The sequence below is a fragment of the Dama dama genome, chromosome 6, assembly GCF_033118175.1.
Source record: "Dama dama isolate Ldn47 chromosome 6, ASM3311817v1, whole genome shotgun sequence".
NCBI lineage: Eukaryota > Metazoa > Chordata > Mammalia > Artiodactyla > Cervidae > Dama > Dama dama.
Genome location: NC_083686.1, coordinates 12,155,292 through 12,177,308, shown reverse-complemented (window position 1 = coordinate 12,177,308; position 22,017 = coordinate 12,155,292). Strand labels below are relative to the sequence as shown.

General features: G+C 43.6%; 1 protein-coding gene across 1 annotated transcript; it reads left to right on the top strand.

The window, feature by feature from the left end:
• The first annotated feature begins 4,455 nt into the window (after positions 1–4,455).
• On the top strand, positions 4,456–15,195 carry TMEM128 (transmembrane protein 128). The gene is made up of 5 exons (XM_061145517.1): positions 4,456–4,608; positions 6,100–6,241; positions 10,371–10,529; positions 12,797–12,905; positions 14,571–15,195. Exons 1-4 carry the CDS (start codon positions 4,512–4,514, stop codon positions 12,894–12,896), a joined length of 498 nt encoding a protein of 165 aa, XP_061001500.1. The 5' UTR covers positions 4,456–4,511; the 3' UTR covers positions 12,897–12,905; positions 14,571–15,195.
• Positions 15,196–22,017: the final 6,822 nt, after the last annotated feature.

Sequence of the window (22,017 nt, the reverse complement as noted above, 5' to 3'; positions counted from 1 at the left end):
GGAGAGTGAAGAAAAACAAAACAAAACAGAGGTATGAGCATGATCACCCTCAAAAGGTAAATAATAAACTGGAAAAATATATACTACCCACAAATTTGATATTCAATGATATCCTTAATCTATAAAAAAAAAAAATAAGGGATGAAAATCCCCAAAGAAAAATGATGTACACATGGCCAATTAGTGTGTGAAAAGAATTGCTAATAAAAAATTGAAATGATAGATTTTCCCTCCACCTATCAATTGGGAAAATTTTTACCAGAATGATAAAGCCAGTGGTTGGTGTAAATGATGAAGATGGTTGCTCCTGCCCACTGCTGCTACAAGTTAAGTAGTACAGTCTGCACTTTCTGAAAGAAGCTAGTTTTAAAATGTAGATCTTTCTTTCAACTGAGTGATTCCAGTTCTATTGCTTTTATCAGAGAAATAGACATGCAGAGAGACATATTTCATTGCATTATTTATATAATAAAAGGGAGACTTTAAAAAAGCTGCCTTTGTCTTTGGAATAAAGGGTTGCATTCCAAATGATAGATATTATCATTTACTGAGCATTGTCCACATGTCAGGTGCTTTTCTAAGAGCTTCACATATATGAACTCACTCCTGGAGGTATTTGCAGTCCAGTGAAAGACCAAGGGGGCAGGTACATGGTACAAAGAGAGAACACGGTACATGAGAGGGTGGTATTGGTACGGCCTCACGATTGCAAGTATCAGAAAACCACTCAAATTAGCATTAGTTTGAAAAAAATCTTCTTTTATTTTTGGCTCAGAAATCTGTGAAATGTCAACAATGGATAGTAACAACAGCTAAGACTTATTGAATTGTGTTTGCAAGGCACTGCTAAGATGTGACTGTCGCCCCCAGTCAACTGGGAAAGCCCAAGCAAAAGGAAACTGCAACAAAGAGAAACTGGAGCTCAAGCAGAAAGGAAGAACTGATAAGGAGGTAAGCAGGAAGCAGATCCAGAAGACCTGGCAAGCCCAATTAAGCAGCAAACAATGACTTAACCTGAACATAACCCTGCTTGGCCATGGGAAGGGAAGCATTAAGCGAAACAGTCAGCATACATGTATCTTCACTCTGGTACCCTTGGTGTCACTGATGAGGAAACTGATACCTAGGACAATGAAACAGCTTGCCCAAGGACTCCAGAACGATGGAGCCAGGATTCAATAAACACCTTGGACCTAACCGCATTGCTAAGGCGAGGCCAGCAAAGGTCATGGTCAAATTTATTTTTCCCCCACAAGTAATCCACATTGAAAACAGAATTTCTTGGTTGGTAGCAATCTGATATCATATATCTACCATTATGGTGCACAGTACACACATTGAAGAACTTATTTAATGGGCCCCAGCAATGAAGATGTGGTCATTAACACTGGATTTTTTCCAACCTGTTTTCAGGTATCATCAATGTGGTCTGCAAGCTGTGCATTTAAAATATTAGGGGGGAAAAAGGCTGAAAGGAGTTCAGATCCAAATACAAAGACTCTGAAACCACCAAAGGGGAAACGGATCTGACCTGAACATACTACATATGGAAACCCTGGAATGCCTGAGATGCTCTTGGGAATATTCAATTACAAGGGAGACCCTGCGCTGACCTTTTCGAAAGGAGACAATCAACAGAAGACTGTATTTGATGAGGAATTTGCTTCCTATTAACAAGGCTTCTAGCCTCATACCAGAGAGAAGAGAAGGGAGGGTGAAGACCCCAGGTGGCTTTGAAGAGGTGAACTCTGGTTCTTTACAAGTCTGAAAAGAAAAAGGGGGGGGGGGGGAAGCAAGACAGGAAAAAGAAGGTATTGTGTAGGAAGGCCATATGATCCACCCAGCTGTTAAATCCTATGTGCCGAAGTGTTTGCTAGAAAGGCTGAGGAAATGATATTAATAAACCTGTAGAAACTTAACATTCTTTTCTTGAATATTTATTACATTTCTTCTGCAAATACTCAGGACACATAGAAGGTATTAAAAAGTGACTACTAATTCAAATTTTACTTCTGGGGTTACTTTTTGGACTATCCATCCCTGTATACAACCCACCTCAAGCCGCTCTGTGATCTCCACACAGCCCAGCAGAATGAAAGGCTGCCCTTTATTCATTGAGTCACTTAGTCGTGTCTGACTCTTTGTGACCCCCATGAGCTGTAGCCCACCAGGCTCCTCTGTCCATGGGATTCTTCAAGCAAGAATAGGGGAGTGGGTTGCCAGTTTCCTCCAGGGAATCTTCCCAACCCAGGAATCGAACCCAGGTCTCCCACATTGCAGGCAGAGTCTTCACTACCTGAGTCACCAGGGAAGCCCTTTATTCAGCCCATATACAGTATCTCTGTCACAGCCTTGGATGGAAATTGTCTCTTCCACTAGATCTAACTTATCTCTGTCCTCAGCATTTTAGCAGATGTAGCTGCTCAGAAACGTTTGTTAACTGAATGAATGAAATGCTTTCACACATTTATAAATACTGCTCTCTACTGTAGTAAGTCTCTGTGGTCACTTTTAGCCCAGGAGCTCCTCAAGTGCAACCTCATGTCTTATCTATCTTATCTCCATTGTCTAGCAAGGTGCCTAAGAGTTCCTAACAGATAGTAGATGCTCAGCAAAGGTTGGAAGGGTTAAGAACAAAATTTCTCAACAAATGACATGGTAGGAAAGAGGCAGGAGAATAGTAAACAGGATTATTATTATTTTTTTTTACAACTACATAACTCTAACTTCATGCATTTGCCTTTGAAATCTTTTTTAAAAATTTATTTATTGGCCATACTGCCAGGGCATGTCAGATTTCAGTTCCCTGACCAGGAATGGAACCCCATGTCCCTGGCATTGGAAGGCAGAGTCTTAACCACTGGACTGCCAGGGAAGTCCTGTAAACGATTATTGATGGAGGAAAACTTCCGAATTAGTGACAAGAGCCTTTTTCAGTTTATGAGCATGACTAATGGGAAATCTTAGTTTTCTGAATGTAACTAAGATAAAAACTAAGATTTCCCATCAGTTATGCTCCATCACTTCATGGCAAATAGATGGGGAAACAGTGGAAACAGTGGCTGACTTTATTTTTCTGGGCTCCAAAATCACAGATGGTGACTGCAGCCATGAAATTAAAAGACGCTTACTCCTTGGAAGGAAAGTTATGACCAACCTAGACAGCATATTTAAAACCAGAGACATTACTTTGCCAACAAAGGTCCTTCTAGTCAAGGCTATCATTTTTCCAGCGGTCATGTATGGATGTGAGAGCTGGACTATAAAGCAAGCTGAGCACAGAAGAATTGATGCTTTTGAACTGTGGTGTTGGAGAAGACTCTTGAGAGTCCCTCAGACTGCAAGGAGATCCAACCAGTCTATCCTAAAGGAGATCAGTCCTGGGTGTTCATTGGAAGGACTGATGTTGAAGCTGAAACTCCAATACTTTGGCCACCTGATGCGAAGAGCTGACTCATTTGAAGACCCTGATGCTGGGAAAGATTGAGGGCAGGAGGAGAAGGGGACGACAGAGAATGAGATGGCTAGATGGCATCACCTACTCGATGGACATGGGTTTGGGTGGACTCCGGGAGTTGATGATGGACAGGGAGGCCTGGCGTACTGCGGCTCATGGGGTCGCAGAGTCGGACACGACTAAGCGACTGAACTGAACTGAAATGGCGGGTTCCTGGCCAAATACCATGTACATGAGTTTAAGCAAACTCCGGGAGATAGTGAAGGACAGTGGAGCCTGACATACTGCAATCTGTGGGGTCGCAAGGAGTTGGACACGACTTAGCGACTGAACAACAACCACCTGTTTAGCTCCCCCGATTCTGGCTTTGGGCAATTTCTCACAAAAGTCTTAAGAAGGGAGCTAACACAAACCACACACAGGTGCTTCACATTTAAACCCCCAAACATATCCAGGAAGCAGGTATAATCCCCATGGTACAGAAGAGCAAACAGGCTCAGAAAGGTTTTTATTTCTTGCCCGGAGTCCGTCCAAGCGGTAAGTGCCAGGCCCAGGCTCCACCGCAGGTTCCCGAACCCGGCCCAGCGGTCCTTTCCTCCTCCTGGGCGTCCTCCAACCCTTTCAAGTCTAGCTGGGCGATTCCTGAGGAGGAGGAAAGAAGCTGACGGGCTGAGACGCTATGAGCACAGGGGAGACACGGACGGTTCCGGATGCAGAGAGCGGGAAGCAGCCAAGTACCAAGGCAGGGACCTACAGCCCCGCCCGCGCGCATCCGCCGGCACGGGTAAGTTTTATCCTTCTGGCTTTCCGTAGCTCGGAATAAACAGACGTTTCCTTTGGGAAAGGTCAAGATTTCGAAATTCAAATCCTGTTTGCAATTTTGAGCACGGAGACAGCGAAGTCAACGTTACCCTACGTTCTTACCAACTAAAACCTCGCAGACAACATAGTCTCTACTTTTCATAGACAGGAACCCTCCTTCCGCCAGGATGTCTCTACAGGAAGTTCCGGTGAGGTTAACGTCACTTCCGTCCCGTTTTTGGGTGGTACCAAGATGGATGCTCTACGGGCTCGGGAGCAGCTCCGGCGGCGGTACCTGTTCCCGCCGGACGCGGAGGTCTCACTGGAACGCGAGGGCTACTCCAGTCCGGGTGAGGCGCTCCCCCCGGGCACGTTCCGAGCCGCCTCGAGGTTCCCGCAGGCGAGGCGCCCGGAAACGGCCGGCCCCGCCGACCTCCCGCAGGCTCACCCATTCCCGAGGGACTGGGATTTGTTTTTATCAAGGCTTACAAAGTAGTTCTGCAAGTTAGAGATCAGGTAGCCTTCCGCATCTTCATCTCAGCTGCGCTTCAGGATTCCCCGGAAAGCTGGTTTAAGACGTATTTGGCAGTATCCATTAAAGTTAAAAAAAAAAAATCCACTGGTTGTGTCTCCCAGAAAAGAAGCATATTTGTAGCAGTACACAAGGACGTATGCGCATGTGCAAAGTGTTTAATCTCAGCAGTGCTATTGCTAGTAACAGAGAACTACTGGAAGCATCTAATTGTTCGTCAGCTGGGAGCTGGTTAAATACAGATGTACGTCACACAGCAGGCCAACTTTATGTACCAGAGTGGGTAATTTTCAAAGGGAGGCGGAGAACAAAGTATGATATACCACCATTTGGACTCAACCAGATAACATGAAGTATATGCTCACCTGTAGATGCATAAAATATGCAGGAACTCAGTAGACGTTGATACTGGTAGTTGCTTTGGGCTGGGGAACTGAGGTTAAGGATCGAAAGAGATTTCACCTTAGAAGTTTTTGTCCTGTATGATGTTAAAACGTTGTGTATTTATTACCTTTAAAAAAATAAACACAGAAGACTTCATGATCAGGCTTTCTGGTTTATAAATTTTGAGGGTGTCTCCCAGAATTTGTATTATGAGTAAGGTGCCCGGGAATTCTGATGGTCAGCTAAAGTCAGGAACCTCGGATTCATACCAGTGGTTCTCACATGAACTGAGAGAGGGTGTGTTAGTCACATGGGGAACTTGTTAGACCCTATTTGACCCAAAGCCAGCCAGTTATTCTTTCAGATCAGGTCCCAGATGGAAGAAAGTTGACTTGTCCATCACTAGTCTAGACAGTATGGTGTTGGAACTGTACCTCCAGTGTGACCTTTCCACTTTCAAGCTGCCTGAAAAGGTTGTGTTTGTTTAAAACAAGAAAAATATGTAGTGTTTGTAAGTAGTGGTTTTGGAAAATCACAAGTCCATTTTGTGTTCTAATGTTTGCCACTTGCATTTTTCTGAATTAACAGAAATAATCACTTTCCTAGCCAATATATGAAGCACATTAAAATTCCTACACTACCAGATGGCATTATTATTTCCCCAAAAGACTATATAAGTAAATTTAGTTTCAAAATTCATTTGGTGGAAAAAAGTTGACAATACTGAACAAGTTTTATAGCAGCTCCTATTATTTCTAAAAATATAAACCTATTTTGGTGGCTTTACAGAAGAAATTGGTACTCTTAATAGAGAATCTGGCTGTTAGAAAGCTCTAGGAAATTATTTTATTTGACTTGAAATAGGTGTAATTTTTCCTGTGAAGCTAATGGTTACTTGATCAGTTGAAATCTCCCTTATTTGCAGAAACCTCTACAGCTGTTGAGAAAAAGGAGAAACCTCTTCCAAGACTTAATATCCATTCTGGGTTCTGGATTTTGGCATCCATTGTTGTTACCTATTATGTTGATTTCTTTCAAACTGTTAAAGAAAACTTTCACACCAGTAGGTAAGAAAACTTGATGACTCTTATTTTTTCACATTATGTTTTGTTCGACTCTTAGTAAGCACCTGCTTTCTGCCAGCCAGGGTGTCAGAGGTGCTGGTGATACAAAGTTGAAAAATAGTGGACGTCCTGAGCACGTGCAACAGAGTGGACATTATTTCAGTGGGCCTTTTCAGCCTAGATGTTTTGTAGGATGAGGAAGGCAGTGAATTTAAGAAGGACCTAATGATTTGTAAAACATGGAGAGAGAATAACTAAAGGGCTTTAGGAGATCAGATCCACAAGCCCTGGGAGGAAGGAATGAGAACTATGGTGGATGAGAATCAGGTCTCAGAGCTCATTTTTAGAGAGTAGTTAGTGGCCAATGAGGTACACATACAGGCTGTGATTGAACTAGAGTGAACCAGAGTTCACTGGTGCGAGGTCAGGAGCTTTGCAGCAGGATGTCAGATAGTCCATCTTTCATGTGGATTGAGATCTCTTTCAGGAGCTGACGGTGGGGATGGTGGGGGGGTTGTTGATCACCCTCCTGAGTCCTCACTGAACGTTAGAGAGTGTTCTGGAGGCCCCTAGATAATAGAAAAAGCGGGGGAGGTGTTGGTGAGCGTTAGAGCTGGCACTGGGAGGGGTGGTTCTCTTAGAGAGCAAGTGTAATTTGTCTGGACATGTCAGTCAGAGTTCCCTGGTGGCTCAGATGGTAAAGAGTCTGCCTGCAATGCGGGAGACGTGGGTTCAGTTCCTGGGTTGGGAAGATCCCCTGGAGGAGGGCATGGCAACCCACTCCAGTATTCTTGTCTGGAGTATTCCACGCACAGAGGAGCCTGGTGGGCTACAGTCTGTGGGGTCCCAAAGAGTCAGACACGGCTAAACGACTAGCACACACACACATCAGTGAGGCTAGAAAGGTGCAGACAGGACTGCTGATGGGGTGTTTTCACTGGGGATGGGGGCATACAGTTTTTCTCTGCCAAGGCCTTCAGGAGGGGCGGTGACTGCAGGAGGGGCGCCTGAGGAGAGTGAGGGAGCAGGCAGCCAGGGGACAGCAGGGGTGGGGGAGTTGATGTAAACTGTGGGAGGGAGAGAGCGTGTTCACTTTCCTTGTCTCCACAAGGAGGAGCTTTCCCCAAACACTCCCCACCACTGCTTCCCTGTCCTTCCCCATCACTGCTCCTTCCCTGGGAGGTGCTGGACCTCCTGACGAGGTTTGGGATGCAGAACCAGACTTGGAACTCAGCACCTTCTTTCTCTTTGGAGCCAGCTGCTCACAGGGAGCATGGATTCTGGGATGCTTGTCTGTGCCATAGTTTTTGTTGTTGTTTGTTTTTGTATTTTTGGAGCTCTTTTTATAAAAAACATTTTTTTTTTAAAATTTCAGTTTTAATTGTTTTTTGCTTTGGCTGCCCTGAGGCTTTTTCGGTGTGGTGCACGGCTTTCTCCAGCTTCAGTGCGTGGGGGCGTCCCTCTGGTTGTGGCACAGGGGCCTCTTGTTGGCGAGCACAGGCTCTAGAGCACATGAGCTGAGCAGTTGTGGTGCCCTGGCTCAGTTGCCCCGAGGCACGTTTGATCTCAGTCCCCGGACCCGGGATCGAACCTGTGTCTCCTGCATTGGAATTGGAAGGTGGATTCTTAACCACTGGACCACCAGGGAAGTCCCCGCACCATCATTACATGGGGCAACCCTAAGATGAGAAGGTCTCTATGTTTTCATTGTGTCTTGAAGCCCAGTGACTTAAGTCTTGTCTATCCCTGGATTTCAGTGTGAGGAAGCACTCTGTTACCATTCACCAAAGCCGTCTTCTTTCCAGAGCTCCATTAGTTAAAAAAAAAAAAAAAGCTGACACTTGATCTTCATCAGCCTGGCTGCTTTGTCTCTCTCAGTTGGCTGGGGAAAGGGGGACCATTCACTTCAAACACCACCCGTGTCAGCCGCGCCTCCGTTCACTGAATATTTAATGAGAACCTGAAGCGAGTCCGATTTCGGTGCCAGTGATGAACAAGGCGCGATTCTCACCCTCCACCAGTTCATTTTACGCTGTGATAGGTGAACAGGTCACGTGGTGTGTGCTGTGTTCGCGTATGAGCGTGTGGGACACCATAGGAGCGCCTTGAAGGGGCTCCTCGTCTTGCCCAATCTCAGGTTGTTGTTGAGTTACCCAGTCATGTCCGACTCTTTGCGACCCCATGGACTGCAGCACACCAGGCCTCTCTGTCCCACACCGTCTCCCGAAGTTTGTCCTAGTTCATGTCCATTGCATCTGTGATGCCATCCAGCCATCTCGTCCTCTGACACCCTCTTCTCCTGCCCTCAATCTTTCCCAGCATCAGGGACTTTTCCAGTGAGTCAGCTGTTTGCATGAGATGACCAAAATCCTGGAATTTCAGCATCAGTCCTTCCAAGGAGTATTTAGGGTTGATTTTCCTTAAGATAAACTGGTTTGAGCTCCTTGCTGTCCAAGGGCCTCTCAGGAGTCTTCTCCAGCACCACAGTTCAAAGGCATCAGTTCTTCGATGCTCTACTTTCTTTACCATCCAGCTCTCACAACCATACGCCAACCTCGGGAGGTGGGCGTCTTTGAGGTTTTAGAAGAGATGAGAGGATTTATCCATTTGTGTCCTTCTCTATCCTTACATAAGAGAATACTAAGTATTAGCAGTTAAGGGAGGTGGGAGGTGAGGAATAGCTTCTTCCACTGTGAGATGTTTGGGGGCGCCTGCAGGAGTAAGAGGCATGCCCAGGTGTGTGGCAGAGCCTGACTTGACCGCCAGACCAGGGCAGTGGGGCACGAAAAGGAAGTGGCAGTCATAAGTCTGTCCTCGAAAAAGTGTCATCTTAGAGGAAAAGAGACAGAAACACCCACCCAGAGGCTGAGAATTTTGAACAGCGTTGTGTTCTTGCCGAGGTCTCAGTTCGTGGGGAGTTGGAGCAGCCACGGTGTGAGAGTGCTGCCCAGAGGTGGTCTGCGCAGGCTGCCTCTGTTTCCTCAAAAAGAGTTCTTTCCTCTGATTTTCCAGATCTGGCCATGTCCCTGTGCCTGGCCAGGGCTGATGAGGCTTCCTCACATAGACTGAGCCAGGTCTTGGATGAAGTTGGAAGGAGAAGAAAGCCATTGCCCCTTGGGGGAGTACTGGGAGATAGTCTAGGAACGTGAGCGTTTCATTTAGAAATCTTTTATGACAGGCAGTTTAACTCCTTCCAAACTGATTTTCATTATTTCAAGAAACCCTGCCTAGTTTGGAGAAGTTGATGGTATCTGTTGAAATCTTTATTAATCTCACACTCAAAGCTTTGAAACAACCAGAAAGCTGCTATTTTTCCTGTATTTTTAAAGAAAATGCAGTACTGTAACAAGGGTTCTTTTTTGGTTGGTTAGTTTATGAAAGAGAGACAATGTGTGTTTAAAGTCTTCCTTTTTCATCCTTTCGTGTGTCTCACTCTCATCTTTCTCACCCATTTCCTGCTAGATCTAGACTTTCTGAAAGCCGGTATTGAGTAACTGGGTCCCTCTGTGCCCCTTCCCCAGTTGACACTCTTCTTAGAAATAGGTATCTTGTCTATTAATGAAAACTTTTAAGATCCCTGATTTGCTAAGTGCTGTCATTCAGCACTTTTAAAAACAAATCATTGCAATTTTGTGTCCATATTTGCTAAACAGTCACAGAACTTCTAGGCCAGCTTCCGGGAACTGAAGAGCCTTTGTAAGTAGTTTATATTGTCTACACCCAAGTTATGCGCACACAGTCGGAGCAAAATTGCAGAACACAGGCTTGGAAGTTCTAATCCGAAGAATCGTAAAGACACTTCCTTGCTCCAGTAGCAGGGCTGAGTCACACCTGGCTGGTGGGACAGCAGACACAGGTACAGCCAAGAAAACAGGGCAGACCCCCAAAAACCAAGCTGTCCACCCTGTGTGTGGTTCAGGTCTCACCATTCAGCCCACCTGTGTTCAAAGATAAGCTTGTAAAACCTTTGTCAGGCACGTACACTGTTACGAATGGGATTGCTGCCATTGGTGTGGTTAGCCAGCAGCTGTCCTGTGTCACATTTGGGATGTGTCAGAAAAGACTATCTGCCCTTGGGCCTCAGAGACGACGTGTGAGAGGATAACGGAAGGGTGTTATCTTGTCTCTGCAGTTGGTTTCTTGTCGGCAGTGCCTTGTTGCTCGTTAGCGTGTCGATTGCGTTTTACTGCATCGTCTACCTGGAGTGGTATCATGGAATTGAAGATTATGATATCAAGTATCCAGCGTTGATACCTATTACAACTGCTACTTTTATCATAGCAGGAATTTGGTGAGTTACCTGTGGAATGACTAATAGGAATAAAGATTGTTTGATCGGGTAGTGATACACACGGTACAGAATTCCACAGGGGAGGAAAAGGGATAACGAGAAAGTCTCTGACTCTCTTTTCAGTACTGTCTTTCTTTACTTATATAGTAATTTAAAATAAAAATGGTAACATACTATATATATTTTGCATTTTGCTTTTTAAATAATTTTAATTGTGAAGTTTAACACAGAAAAGTGGAAGAATCTCAGTTGTACGGCTGGGAGAACTATCATGCAGTGAGCCTTTGTGTAAACCCTAACGAGGGCAGGAGGAGAACGGTGCCGCCCCCAGTAACCCCTCCCCTGCCCCCCGCCCCGGTCATCCCCTCTTCCTTCCTGCCCACAGGAAGACACTGTCCCCACCTTCCTGGTAGTTCCTTTCTTTTGCGTCTCTTAAACACTTATTTTTTTTGAACTCTATATAGATGGGTTGCTGTAGTATTTGTTCTTTTACCTTTGGCTGTTTACATGCGACGCGACGGATGATCCTCCGTATTGTTGCACGTAACAGTTGCTTATTTTCATTGCTGTTCAACATTCCATCCTTTAACTGAATTCCAGTTTATCCATTCTGCTCTTGATAGAATTTGGATTGTTTCCAGTTTGAGGTTGTCACGTGTGATGCTGTTAAGTAAGACGTTCGAGACATAAACAAGACATTCTTGTATGCATACCTCTGCATAATTCTGTTGCATGTCTGTGTACACTCATACATATGTATATATAGGTCTCTCTAGAAGGGAAATCGTTGGCCTATTGGGTATGCATGCCTCCAACTTCAGTAAATAGTGCCAAACTGTTTTCCAAAGTGATCTTTTTTTTACACTGAGTTTGTATTTCTTCCGTATTGGTGCGTGTAGATGTGCCTCATTTTTAATGGTTACATAGTTATCACTGCATGGATATATCATGATTTATTTAACCAGCTTGATTTCTTTAAAAAATTCTTTTGCCATTATAAAAAATGCCACAGTTAATATCCCTTTTCATAAACTAATAGGTTGTCAATGAAAAAAGTGTTGTTTTTTTTTTAATGTTTATAAAAGTATTTTATAACTTGCTCACTAAAGAAAAACACAAAGGAAGTAAATCCCATGGTTCCTGCCAGCCAGTGAGGAAACTATATTGAACATGGTGTTTGGCCTTTTAGGGTTTTTTCCTCTCTTTATATTAATGGAATTTTAGTTTGGGGAGAACCACACACCATTGTACATTTGTTGTTCAATCACTAAGTGGAGTCAAGCTCTTTGTGACCCCATGGACTGCAGTACTCCAGGCTTCCCTGTCCTTCACTGTCTCCCAGAGTTTGCTCAAACTCATGTCCATTGAGTCTGATGCTATCTAACCATCTCATCTTGTGCTGCCCCCATCTCCTTTTGCCTTCAGTCTTTCTCAGCTTCAGGGTCTTTTCCAATATTCAGTGTAAATGTGTTTTTTCTGTGTCTTTTTTTTTCTGTAGTTGAAGTTTATGGGTTTTTGACATGTTACACTGTGATGTGGTTATTATTAACTTTTCAGGAACAAGTGTAGACAGGTGTGTTATTCAACAATTTCTTAGAAGACTAACATCACTCCCAAGAATGTTATTTATTTTTAGCACAGTAGGATTGTAGCTATTTAAATTTCTACTTGTCAAAGTATTATATATTAATCATCAACTCTCTGAAACACTTAATTGACTATAATTTTCCTTTATTAGCTTCAGCTCTTAAAAAATGTGGTCCATAAAAATCATTTGCACTTTAGAAAGTGTTTTATTCTTAACCTTGGTGACAGGAATAGTGTTCTTCTCAATGGAGAATTTAATAGCAGCTTATAAATGATGTTTTTCATTCTGTTTTCTAATGGGAAAATACTTTAACCTTTTTTACTGTGATACTTTGGTGGTGTGTGAGATCGTAAAAGCAGGCTGTGGCCATTTTATTTCATGTTCCTTCACAGACACTTCACTTTAGGAGACTGATGTCTCTGTTCAGCCAGCTCAGCGCTCATTAGAGGAGCTCTAGTGATTCCAGGTCTAAGTACTTTGTGAAGAGGTGGTGATATTTCCAATATTGGCTAAATCACATGTCTGAGAAACTGTATACATGTAAGTAAAGTTCTTGGCTGAATGAACTTTACCAACCTGGGTAGAAAGTGAGTCTTCTAAATCTAGATTCTACAGTACAGTATGTTTGTAGAGAGTACAGCTACAGTTGTCAATGGTGTGGGTTTTTTGTCCTTTTCAGCTTCAACGTTGCTTTATGGCACGTGTGGTCATTTTTCACTCCACTGCTGCTGTTTACCCAGTTTATGGGGGTTGTAATGTTGACCTCACTCCTTGGATGACTTCTAAAGGTAAGATTTCTGGAATTGTAATTCTAATAAGGAAGTAGTCTCTCATGACAGTGTTCAGTGAAAGTGCAAGTTGCTCAGTCATGTTCGACTCTTCTCGTTCCCATGGACTATACACTCCATGGAATTCTCCAGACCAGAATACTGAAGTGGGTAGCCTTTCCCTTCTCCAGGGGACCTTCCTACCCCAGGGTTCAAACCCAGGTCTCCAGCATTGCAGGCAGATTCTTTACCAGATGAGCCACAAGTGGACATAGCAATAATGGACATAGCAATAACAGACTAGTAAATTATTTCAGCCTTGTTTATACCAAGCTGTTTGTCCATGGAACTCTGCAACGAAAGGGACTGTGATCCCTTCCCTTTTGTATTATTTAGTTCTAAGGGGCTGCTTCTTAGAGAAGTCACCCTGCCGGTCCAAGATCTCATGAGGAGGGTATCTTTCACTACAGATACGTTCACACAGTAGTCCATTTTCTATTGCAGTTAACTTCCATCAGCTTCTGTACAGATGACTATTGGCCAGATGGTTCTTGTGTGCATCTTCAGTGGCTCAGTCGTGTCTGACTGTTTGTGACCCCGTGGACTATAACCCACCACGTTCCTTCATCCATGGAATTTTCCAGGCAAGAATCCTGGAGTGGATTGCCATTTCCTACTCTAGGGGACCTTCTCAACCCAGGGATCAAACTTGCATCTCCTGCCTTAGCAGGTGGATTCTTTACCACTGCACCATCTGGGATGTCTGGATCATTCTTAGTTAATGGAAATACAGGATTAATGGGAGGTTTTACCCAATGGAGAAAAAAAGGCTGTTTTCTAATTGTCACGACTGTCCTGTAAAAGTGTGATGGATGGCACATCAGCCTTTTTCTTCCAAGTTATAGAATTTCTGCCTCCCCACAGACCACTGCATCCCTGGGCCTGCCACCTCTCAGTGGGGTCTATTTGCTGATTGTCAGATAACTCATTTACTAAATAAGAATGTCCTGAGAGCACTCAGGCTTCATGCTTAGGGGCTTGGTAAAAAAGACCTCTCTTCATGTTGCTGATGTCAGAACCTGGAGGAAATCTACTCCATGTGTCAGTTTGCAAGTATGAAAACGGGGCCCAGAGAAGTAAAAGGTAATACGCTCAGTTATTGGGGTGCAAATGAAGACTGACATTTCAGCTCACAGACAGCATGTTTTCCCTTTGGAGTTTTAAAGGAAAGTCCCTATAACCAGGTTAAGAAGGAATGGATGTCCTCTCGCTGACTGTCTGTCTGAAAATAGTTGCTCACACACACATGCCGCTGTGTCTGGGACCATTTGGACTCTCACAGTCCGTCTTCTGTCCTTGGTGACCTGTCGCCACAAAAACGTTCCCTCATCTGAGCCTCTTTGCTTTTGACTCTTTGGCTGTTCAGTATTGACTTTTTCCACGTTTTCGGGAATTATAGTTTAGAAAAAACACTAGATTGTGAATCTAGTAACAAAAGACTGTACCTTCTTATTTACTGAAAAAGTATGCAAGAACTGCTAATACTATGCTTTTGATTTACTGCTGACATCAAATTATACTTGGTAACAGAGCCACAGAGTGTTGTAGATGGGGAGATTGAACTGAGCTTTGAAATATGAAATCCAGCAGTCTAAGATAGATTGTCTCACTTGGATTTTCTTTCAGGTGGAAGGTCGTGTCAGTGATTAACATCCTGCTAGCTGAAAGCACTGCAGACACAATGGTAAAGCTATGGTGTGTTTTTGCATCTACAAAGTGAATGGTTTCCTTGGAAGAATTTTAACTTTATAACTCTAGCTGAAATCAGAATAAATTATATTTCATTTGCATATTTCTAAATTCAAGTGATTAGCGAATTTTTCAGACTCTAGAAGTCTTCTATTCAAGACAGGAATAACTTAATTTGCAGTGTTAATCTGTTTGGATCATTGGAAAAACTGTTAGTGTAAAAATTTAAACAAATTTTCATTAGAGATGCATAATGTACTCCAGTATTATAGAGCATTTAAGGGGTAACAATTCATTGTATGAAGTGACTGGCTGTGTATTTAAAGGTGTGATAGTGTCATGTGCCTTTAACCCAACGTCAGCAATTCCTATAGAATTTCATTTTGATAATAGTTTTGTTAGGGGGAGGACCAATTGAAAGGATTTGTGTTTTCCCAAATTGGGATTTTATCACTGTGTAAATTATTGGGTTTTTAGTGTTTGTTTAACATAGGAACTTTTAATCATTTTAAGTATGTGTAATTTTTCTCTTAATATTTAAATAAAATATTTTTATAGCTTTCTTGTGGGTTTTGTTACTATAAACTTTGGAGTAGTTTCTGTTTTCAGCTATTAGCACTTTGAGTTGACGATAGAAATCAGGCTTCTTTTCAGAGAAGGCTACTTGGCCTTTCCAAGACCAGTGGAAGACAGGATCAGCACTTGCCAATGCAAGCATGTTTACATTAAACCTGAAATGTCATAAGCATTGTGACATCTTCAGTACCCTGCACTGATTTCTGCCTCCCTGTCCCAAGCCTGGGGGCTTTCAGGGACGAGGTTTCCCTCACACTTGTGTCTGGCTGGGCTCACACCCTGTGCCTGCCTGCAGCATTGGCTAATCTCGGCCTTGAGTAGCAGTGAATCTTTCTCCAGCTGGAGGCAGGAGCAAAATCTGTGTCGCTGGGTTGTGGGTGATGTGAATAATGTTTATGAAACACCTGTTACAGTGGCCAGCACACAGTAGGCACTCACCCAATAAATGGTAACGGAGAGGGATTGGAAGACAAAATCGACCTAAGGTCAGGAATGGGAATGGGCAGGCATGATCGGTAAACAGAATCAAGCCCAGTTTGTGTACACAGGTATGGGAGGGTTTCTAGAGAGTCTTTTCAGTTAAGCTGCAAAGTTAGGCAAAGGTCAGAATCAGGAGGCTGAGTCAGTCAGCGATGGGCGGCTCTAGTGCAAAGCTGAGGTGCAGACCCAGAAAGTGGGATTAGAGAACATGGGTTCAGATTCTCCAGAGAGAACTTGGGTGGAGCCAAGGGACAGCGCCCCAGTGACAACTCCCACAGATTCTTGGGGCAGGTTCTGCAAGTAGAAGGAAGGGAAGTCCATTCCTTCCTTCCCTCTTTTCTTGTGAAGTTTAACTACTTGGATAGAAACCTAAGGCTGAGAGTTTCTGTTTAATCCAGTTTATTACAACCCAGCTAGCCAGTGCTGATACTGTGGCCAACTAGGGTGGTAAGGAGATGGCTCTGTTGCTTATAAAGAGACATTTGAATAAATTTGCTTAAAAGAGATCATGCCCTGTCCCTGTTTCTGTAAAAGAAATGCTATGCAGATTGATTATGGGTCTTTTCCTATTGTTTTAGTCGCTAAGTTGTGTCCGACTCTTCGCAACCCCATGGACTGTAGCCCACCAGGCTCCTCTGACCATGGGATTCTCCAGGCAAGAATACTGGAGTGGGTTGCCATTTCCTTCTCCGGGGGATCTTTCCCACTCAGGGTTCGAAACTGCGCCTCCTGCATTGGCAGGCGAGTTGTTTGAAATAAATAAAAATTGTGTCAAGCAGTGTTGTTACTGCTTCTAAACAAGCCTGTGGGGGGAGCTTCCACTCAGAATAGTAGTGAATAATAGAATTAACAGTTGTGAATGTTTATCGTGAAAGGCAAGGATATGATAGAAGCAAGGATGTGCTCTTAAAAATGTCCCTGACAGTCCCAAGTGTCAAGACCAAGTCTTCGACCCGGGTTACACACTGTTCATCCAGGCCTACCACTCCCATGCAGCTGATGACAAGGCTGTCTTATGAAGAGTTCTCTGGGTGATTCTACCCTGCAGTCTCAGTCCAAAACTATCCTGTTCCAGTCATCACTTTGGGCAGAGATGTCTCTGCAGAAGCTAGAATGTTCAAAGTGTCTGGGAACACAAGAGGTAGTGGAATCGAACTTAGCTCATTAGGGTAAAACTCAGATTGAAGCTCTCCCCAGATCTATGTGTGGGACCTAGCTTGGGAGGCTATGGTCTTTCTTGGAGACTTAACAGGATTTAGTACTGGCTGTATCAGGGTTCCTTGGTTTTATGCAACAACAAAGGTCTCTGGCTATCCTTAAGCAAAAGAGAGATGCATTAGAAAGGAAAAGCTAAGAGCCACATCTTTATAGGTAGGGTTGTTTGGGGAAGGGGAATGGGGCTGGGGAGTAGTGGTTTTTAGATTGCCCTCTTTTGTGGCCACAGGTAAGAGAACTACCCTTCGCTTAAACATGTGCCACAACTCCAGAGCTGGGCAAACCGCAACTTTGGAAGCTGGTGTGCCCTGGAGCCTGTGCTCGGCAACAGGAGAAGCCACTGCGATAGGAAGCCTGTGCACCACAGCTGGAGAGTGGCCCCCACCCGCCATAACTAGAGAAGAGCCCATGCAGCACGGGGAGGCCCAGCACAGCCAAAAATAGATAATTAAAAATATCACAAAGTCTTTGATTCAGCTCAGTGAGTCTTGAGGTGGGAAAGCGTGTGGCAGATTTTAGGAAATGTTTACATGGAACTTGTAAAAAACATAGCAATCAGGAACACTTTGTATACACTAAGGACTAATTTTTAAAAAGATGTACTTCTTTATTTTTGGCTGCACTGGGCCTTTGTTGCTGCACATGGGCTCTCTCTAGTTGCGGTGAGTGGGGGCTACTCTGCCACAGTGCAAGGGCTCAGCAGTTCGCAGCTCACAGGCTTTAGAGCGCAGGCTCCGTAGTTGTGGCCCATGTGGGCTTAGCTGCCTCACGGCATACAGGATCTTCCCGGAGCAGGGATCGAATTCGTGTTCCCTTCATGGGAAGGTGGATTCTTAACCACTGGGTCACTACCAAGGAGACCCAAGGACTAATTGTAAAGAGTAACATGGAAACTCACATTACTGTATATAAAATAGATAGCCAGCGGGAATTTGGTGTGCGGCTCAGGAAACTCAAACAGGGGCGCTGTATCAACCTAGAGGGGTGGGATGGGGAGGGAGACGGGAGGAAGTTCAAAAGGGAGGGGATGTATGTATACCTATGGCTGATTCATGTTGAGGTTTGACAGAAAACAACAGAATTCTATAAAGCAATTATCCTTCAATTTAAAAGATTTTTTAAAAAATGTAAAGTAGCATTAAAACAAAAAACAATGCTGAACTGCAGGCTCTGGGTCAAGGGAAGATTGGGACTTAACAGAAGAGAAAATTATTCCCCAAAGGGCCACAAAGATGTCATCTAAGCAATGGATTCAGTTCCTGAGGTTGAGGAACAGGACTTTGCCAACTTGGCAGAAATGTCATGAGTAGCTGTTTTGTTTCGAAAGCAATGTGAGCGACTAGCTTTTAGCAGAGCTGCAGCTTCTCCAAGCCTTTCCATGCCTCACTTTGGGTGTATTCAGGATGTCTTGAGATGCATCGCTCATATCTGCATACCAGTGTGTTGTACTGTTTCCCATCTTCAAACACACCCCACATAGGGCTCCCTCATGCTTCTCCAGTTATTAACCACTTTTGGGTCTCCTTTCCAGCAAAACTCCACCAAATAATTCTTTAAAAAAAAAAAAAAAATATATATATATATATATATATATATATATATATATATATATATATTTGGCTGCACAGGTCTTAGTTTCAATGTGTAATTGCAGGATCGTTAGTTGTGGCATGTGGGATCTAGCAACAGTTCCCTGACCAGGGATGGAACCTGGGCCCCCTACATTGGGAGCGTGGAGTCTTAGCCACTGGACCACCAGGGAAGTCCCACAAATCCCTCTGATATTTTGAAGTTCTCCTGCCTCTTCTTCCATTGTCATTGGCTCTGACCACCACCCCCCTTCCACCTGCCTCCTTCATTCCTAAGGGCCTGTGTAGATACATTGGGCCCACCCACCTGGGTTACCCAGGATCATCTCCCTGTTTTAAAATCCTTACTTCATTTCAGTGTTCCTTTTGCCATGTAACACAACGTTTTCATAGGTTCCAGGGACGAGGGTGTGGACATCTTTGGGGCCATGACTCTGCCTGTCATGGTGTTCCCAAAGACAGGAAATGGAAGCTACTGTTTAAAGCGTAGACTCAGAAGCTGAGCGTGTCACTTCCATCTGTTGCTATTGGTCAAGCACTCACAGATCCCAGACTCAAGGGGAGGGGATGTGGCTTCCACACAGCCTAAAGGAATGCCAAAGAACTTGAAGGTCGTGGTTTAAAATGGCCACAGTCTAGCATATACTATGGAGAGCAGTATGGAATTTCCTTAAAAAAACTAAAGATAGAGTTGCCGTGTGATCCAGCAATCCCACTCCCTCCTGGGCATATATCCAGAGAAAACTAAAATTCTAAAACATACATGCACTCCAGTGTTTACAGGACTGTTCACAAAAGCCAGGTCATGGAAGCAACATAAATGTCCATAACAAATGAATGGATAAAAAGGATGTGACACATGTACAATGGAATACTACTCAGCCATAAAAGAGAATGAAATAATGTCATTTGCCGCAACATGGATGAACCCTAGAGATTATCATACTACAGTCAGACAGAGACAAATGTATGATATCCCTTATGTGTGGAATTTAAAGTGTGATACAAATGAACTTACTTGATGATTCCTAGACATAAAAAACTTATGATGACCAAATGGGGAAAGAGGGTTGGGGAGGGATAAATGAGGATCTTGGGGTTAACAGATACTACTACATATAAAATAGATAACAAGGTCCTACTGAATATATGCATATTCTTTTTTATATATACATATACCAGAAACTAACACAACATTGTAAATCAACTATACTTCAATTTAAAAAAGGGAAATTGCTGCAGTGTAATCTCTGTTCACAATTTATCTAGTTTCCTTCCACTTGCAAGAGTCACTTACCTTCCAGGGATCCCACCTACAGCATCAGGTTTAGGCTTTAGCTCCCCGATCACATCGTCTAAATAAAGGGTGTGTCATCGGGGCAGGGTCCTCTTGATGTGCTCACCTTTAAAGGTAAAAGTTAAAGTGTTAGATGCTCAGTAGTGTCTGACTCTATGTGACCCATGGACTGTAGCCTGCCAGGCTCCTCTGTCCATGGGATTCTCTAGGCAAGGATACTGGTGTGGGTTGCCGTTTCCTGCTCTAAGGGATCTTCCCGACCCAGGAATCAAACCTGGGTCTCCTGCATTGCAGGCAGACTCTTTACCAACTGAGCTACAAGGGAAGCCCAAGGGCCTACGAGGGTTCCAGAGAAGGTAGAAACCTCACAAAGCAATGCTTGCTCTCTTCGGGATTTCTCCCATGTCCCTCCTGGCCACTCAACCATTATCCTGGATCAAATACTAAACTAGCCTTACTGGGGATGCGCTGGCCCACTAAGTAAGAGAGAGGGATCCATACATGGCAAAGTTACTTCAGGACCTGAATAACAAATGATAAATGTCAGGAGTGTGTGATCCTGGTGGTGCTGGATTAAAAGTGGATAAGTGAGCTATTTCAAATCCTAAAAGATGCTGTTAAAGTGCTGCACTCAATATGCCAGCAAATTTGGAAAATTCAACAGTGGCCACAGGACTGGAAAATGTTAGTTTTCATTCCAATCCCAAAGAAGGGCAATGCCAAAGAATGTTTAAACTACTGCACAGTTGCATTCATTTCACATGCTAGCAAGGTAATGCTTAAAATCTTTCAAGCTAGACTTCAACAGTACATGAACCAAGAACTTCCAGATATACAAGCTGGATTTAGAAAAGGCAGGGGAACCAGAGATCAAATTGCCAATATCCATTGGATCACAGAAAAAGCAAGAGAATTCCAGAAAAACATCTGCTTTATTGACTATGCCAAAGCCTTTGACTGTGTGGATCACAATAAACTATGGAAAATTCTTAAAGAGATGGGACTATCAGGCCATCTTACCTGCCTCCTGAGAAACCTGTATGCAAGTCGAGAAGCAACAGTTAGAACCAGACATGAAACAACGGACTGGTTCCAATTTGGAAAAGGAGTACATCAAGGTTGTATATTGTCACCATGCCTATTTAACTTATCTGTAGAGTACATCATGAGAAATGCCAGGCTGGATGAAACACAAGCTGGAATCAAGATTTCCAGGAGAAATATCAATAACCTTGGATATGCAGATGACACCACTCTAATGGCTAAAAGTGAAGAGGAACTAAAGTGCCTCTTGAAGGTGAAAGAGGAGAGTGAAAAAGCTGGCTTAAAGCTCAACATTCAGAAAACTAAGATCATGGCATTGGATCCCATCACTTTATGGCACATAGATAGGGAAATAATGGAAAGAGTGACAGACTTTATTTTCTTGGGCTCCAAAGTCATTGCAGATAGTGACTATACCCATGAAATTAAAAGATGCTTGCTTTTTGGAAGAAAAGCTATGACAAACCTAGACAGCATATTAAAAAGGAGAGACATCACTTTGCCAACAAAGGTCTATATAGTCAAAGCTATGGTTTTTCCAGTAGTCATGTTGTTATAGTCACGCTTTCTGGGACACAAACTCACTCAGAAGGACAATGCAGATAGTGGAGTGCAGTTTATTACACCAGCGGGCCCAAGGCAGAGTTTCCTCTTAGCCAAAGACCCTGACCAGCATTTGTGAAAATCTTTTATACCTCACGTGTATGTGTCCAAACCCACCACCCCAAATTCCTTGAGTCTTACATAAACAAAGGAAGCGTAAATACAACTACAATAACCTCATCATTTATGTGTTATGTGTTCAAACAGTTAATAATCAATAAGCCTGCGGTCACATCCCAACCAGTTAATAATCGATAAGCCTGTGGTTACATTCTGATATGGAAAAAAGTTATGACCTGTCTGGAGGCAAGGATGATTAGGGTATGTTTCCTCTTAGGCTGTGAGTAACCTGGATATGATCTTCAAGATTCCCCTGCCCAGAGCGGGGTCTTATCCTTCCATTGTCATTCCCATAGGCGCTAATCACAGAGCTCAGAGTTCACTGGAGAGGTGGCTGGGTACGATCAGCATGGACAGGCCTGAGATGGAGTCCAGGCCCTATGAATTCCTTCCTCATTCCCCCCTCTTGATGCTCTTAGTTTCCATAACGAGCATCATTCATTGAGATATATTGTACCTT

Excerpts from the sequence above, each read along its gene's own strand:
- TMEM128 (XM_061145517.1), top strand. The coding sequence starts at position 4,512 with ATGGATGCTCTACGGGCTCGGGAGCAGCTCCGGCGGCGGTACCTGTTC. Across the intron at positions 6,242-10,370 it reads GAAAACTTTCACACCAGTAG|TTGGTTTCTTGTCGGCAGTG; the intron begins GTAAGAAAACTT and ends TTGTCTCTGCAG. Across the intron at positions 10,530-12,796 it reads TTTATCATAGCAGGAATTTG|CTTCAACGTTGCTTTATGGC; the intron begins GTGAGTTACCTG and ends TGTCCTTTTCAG.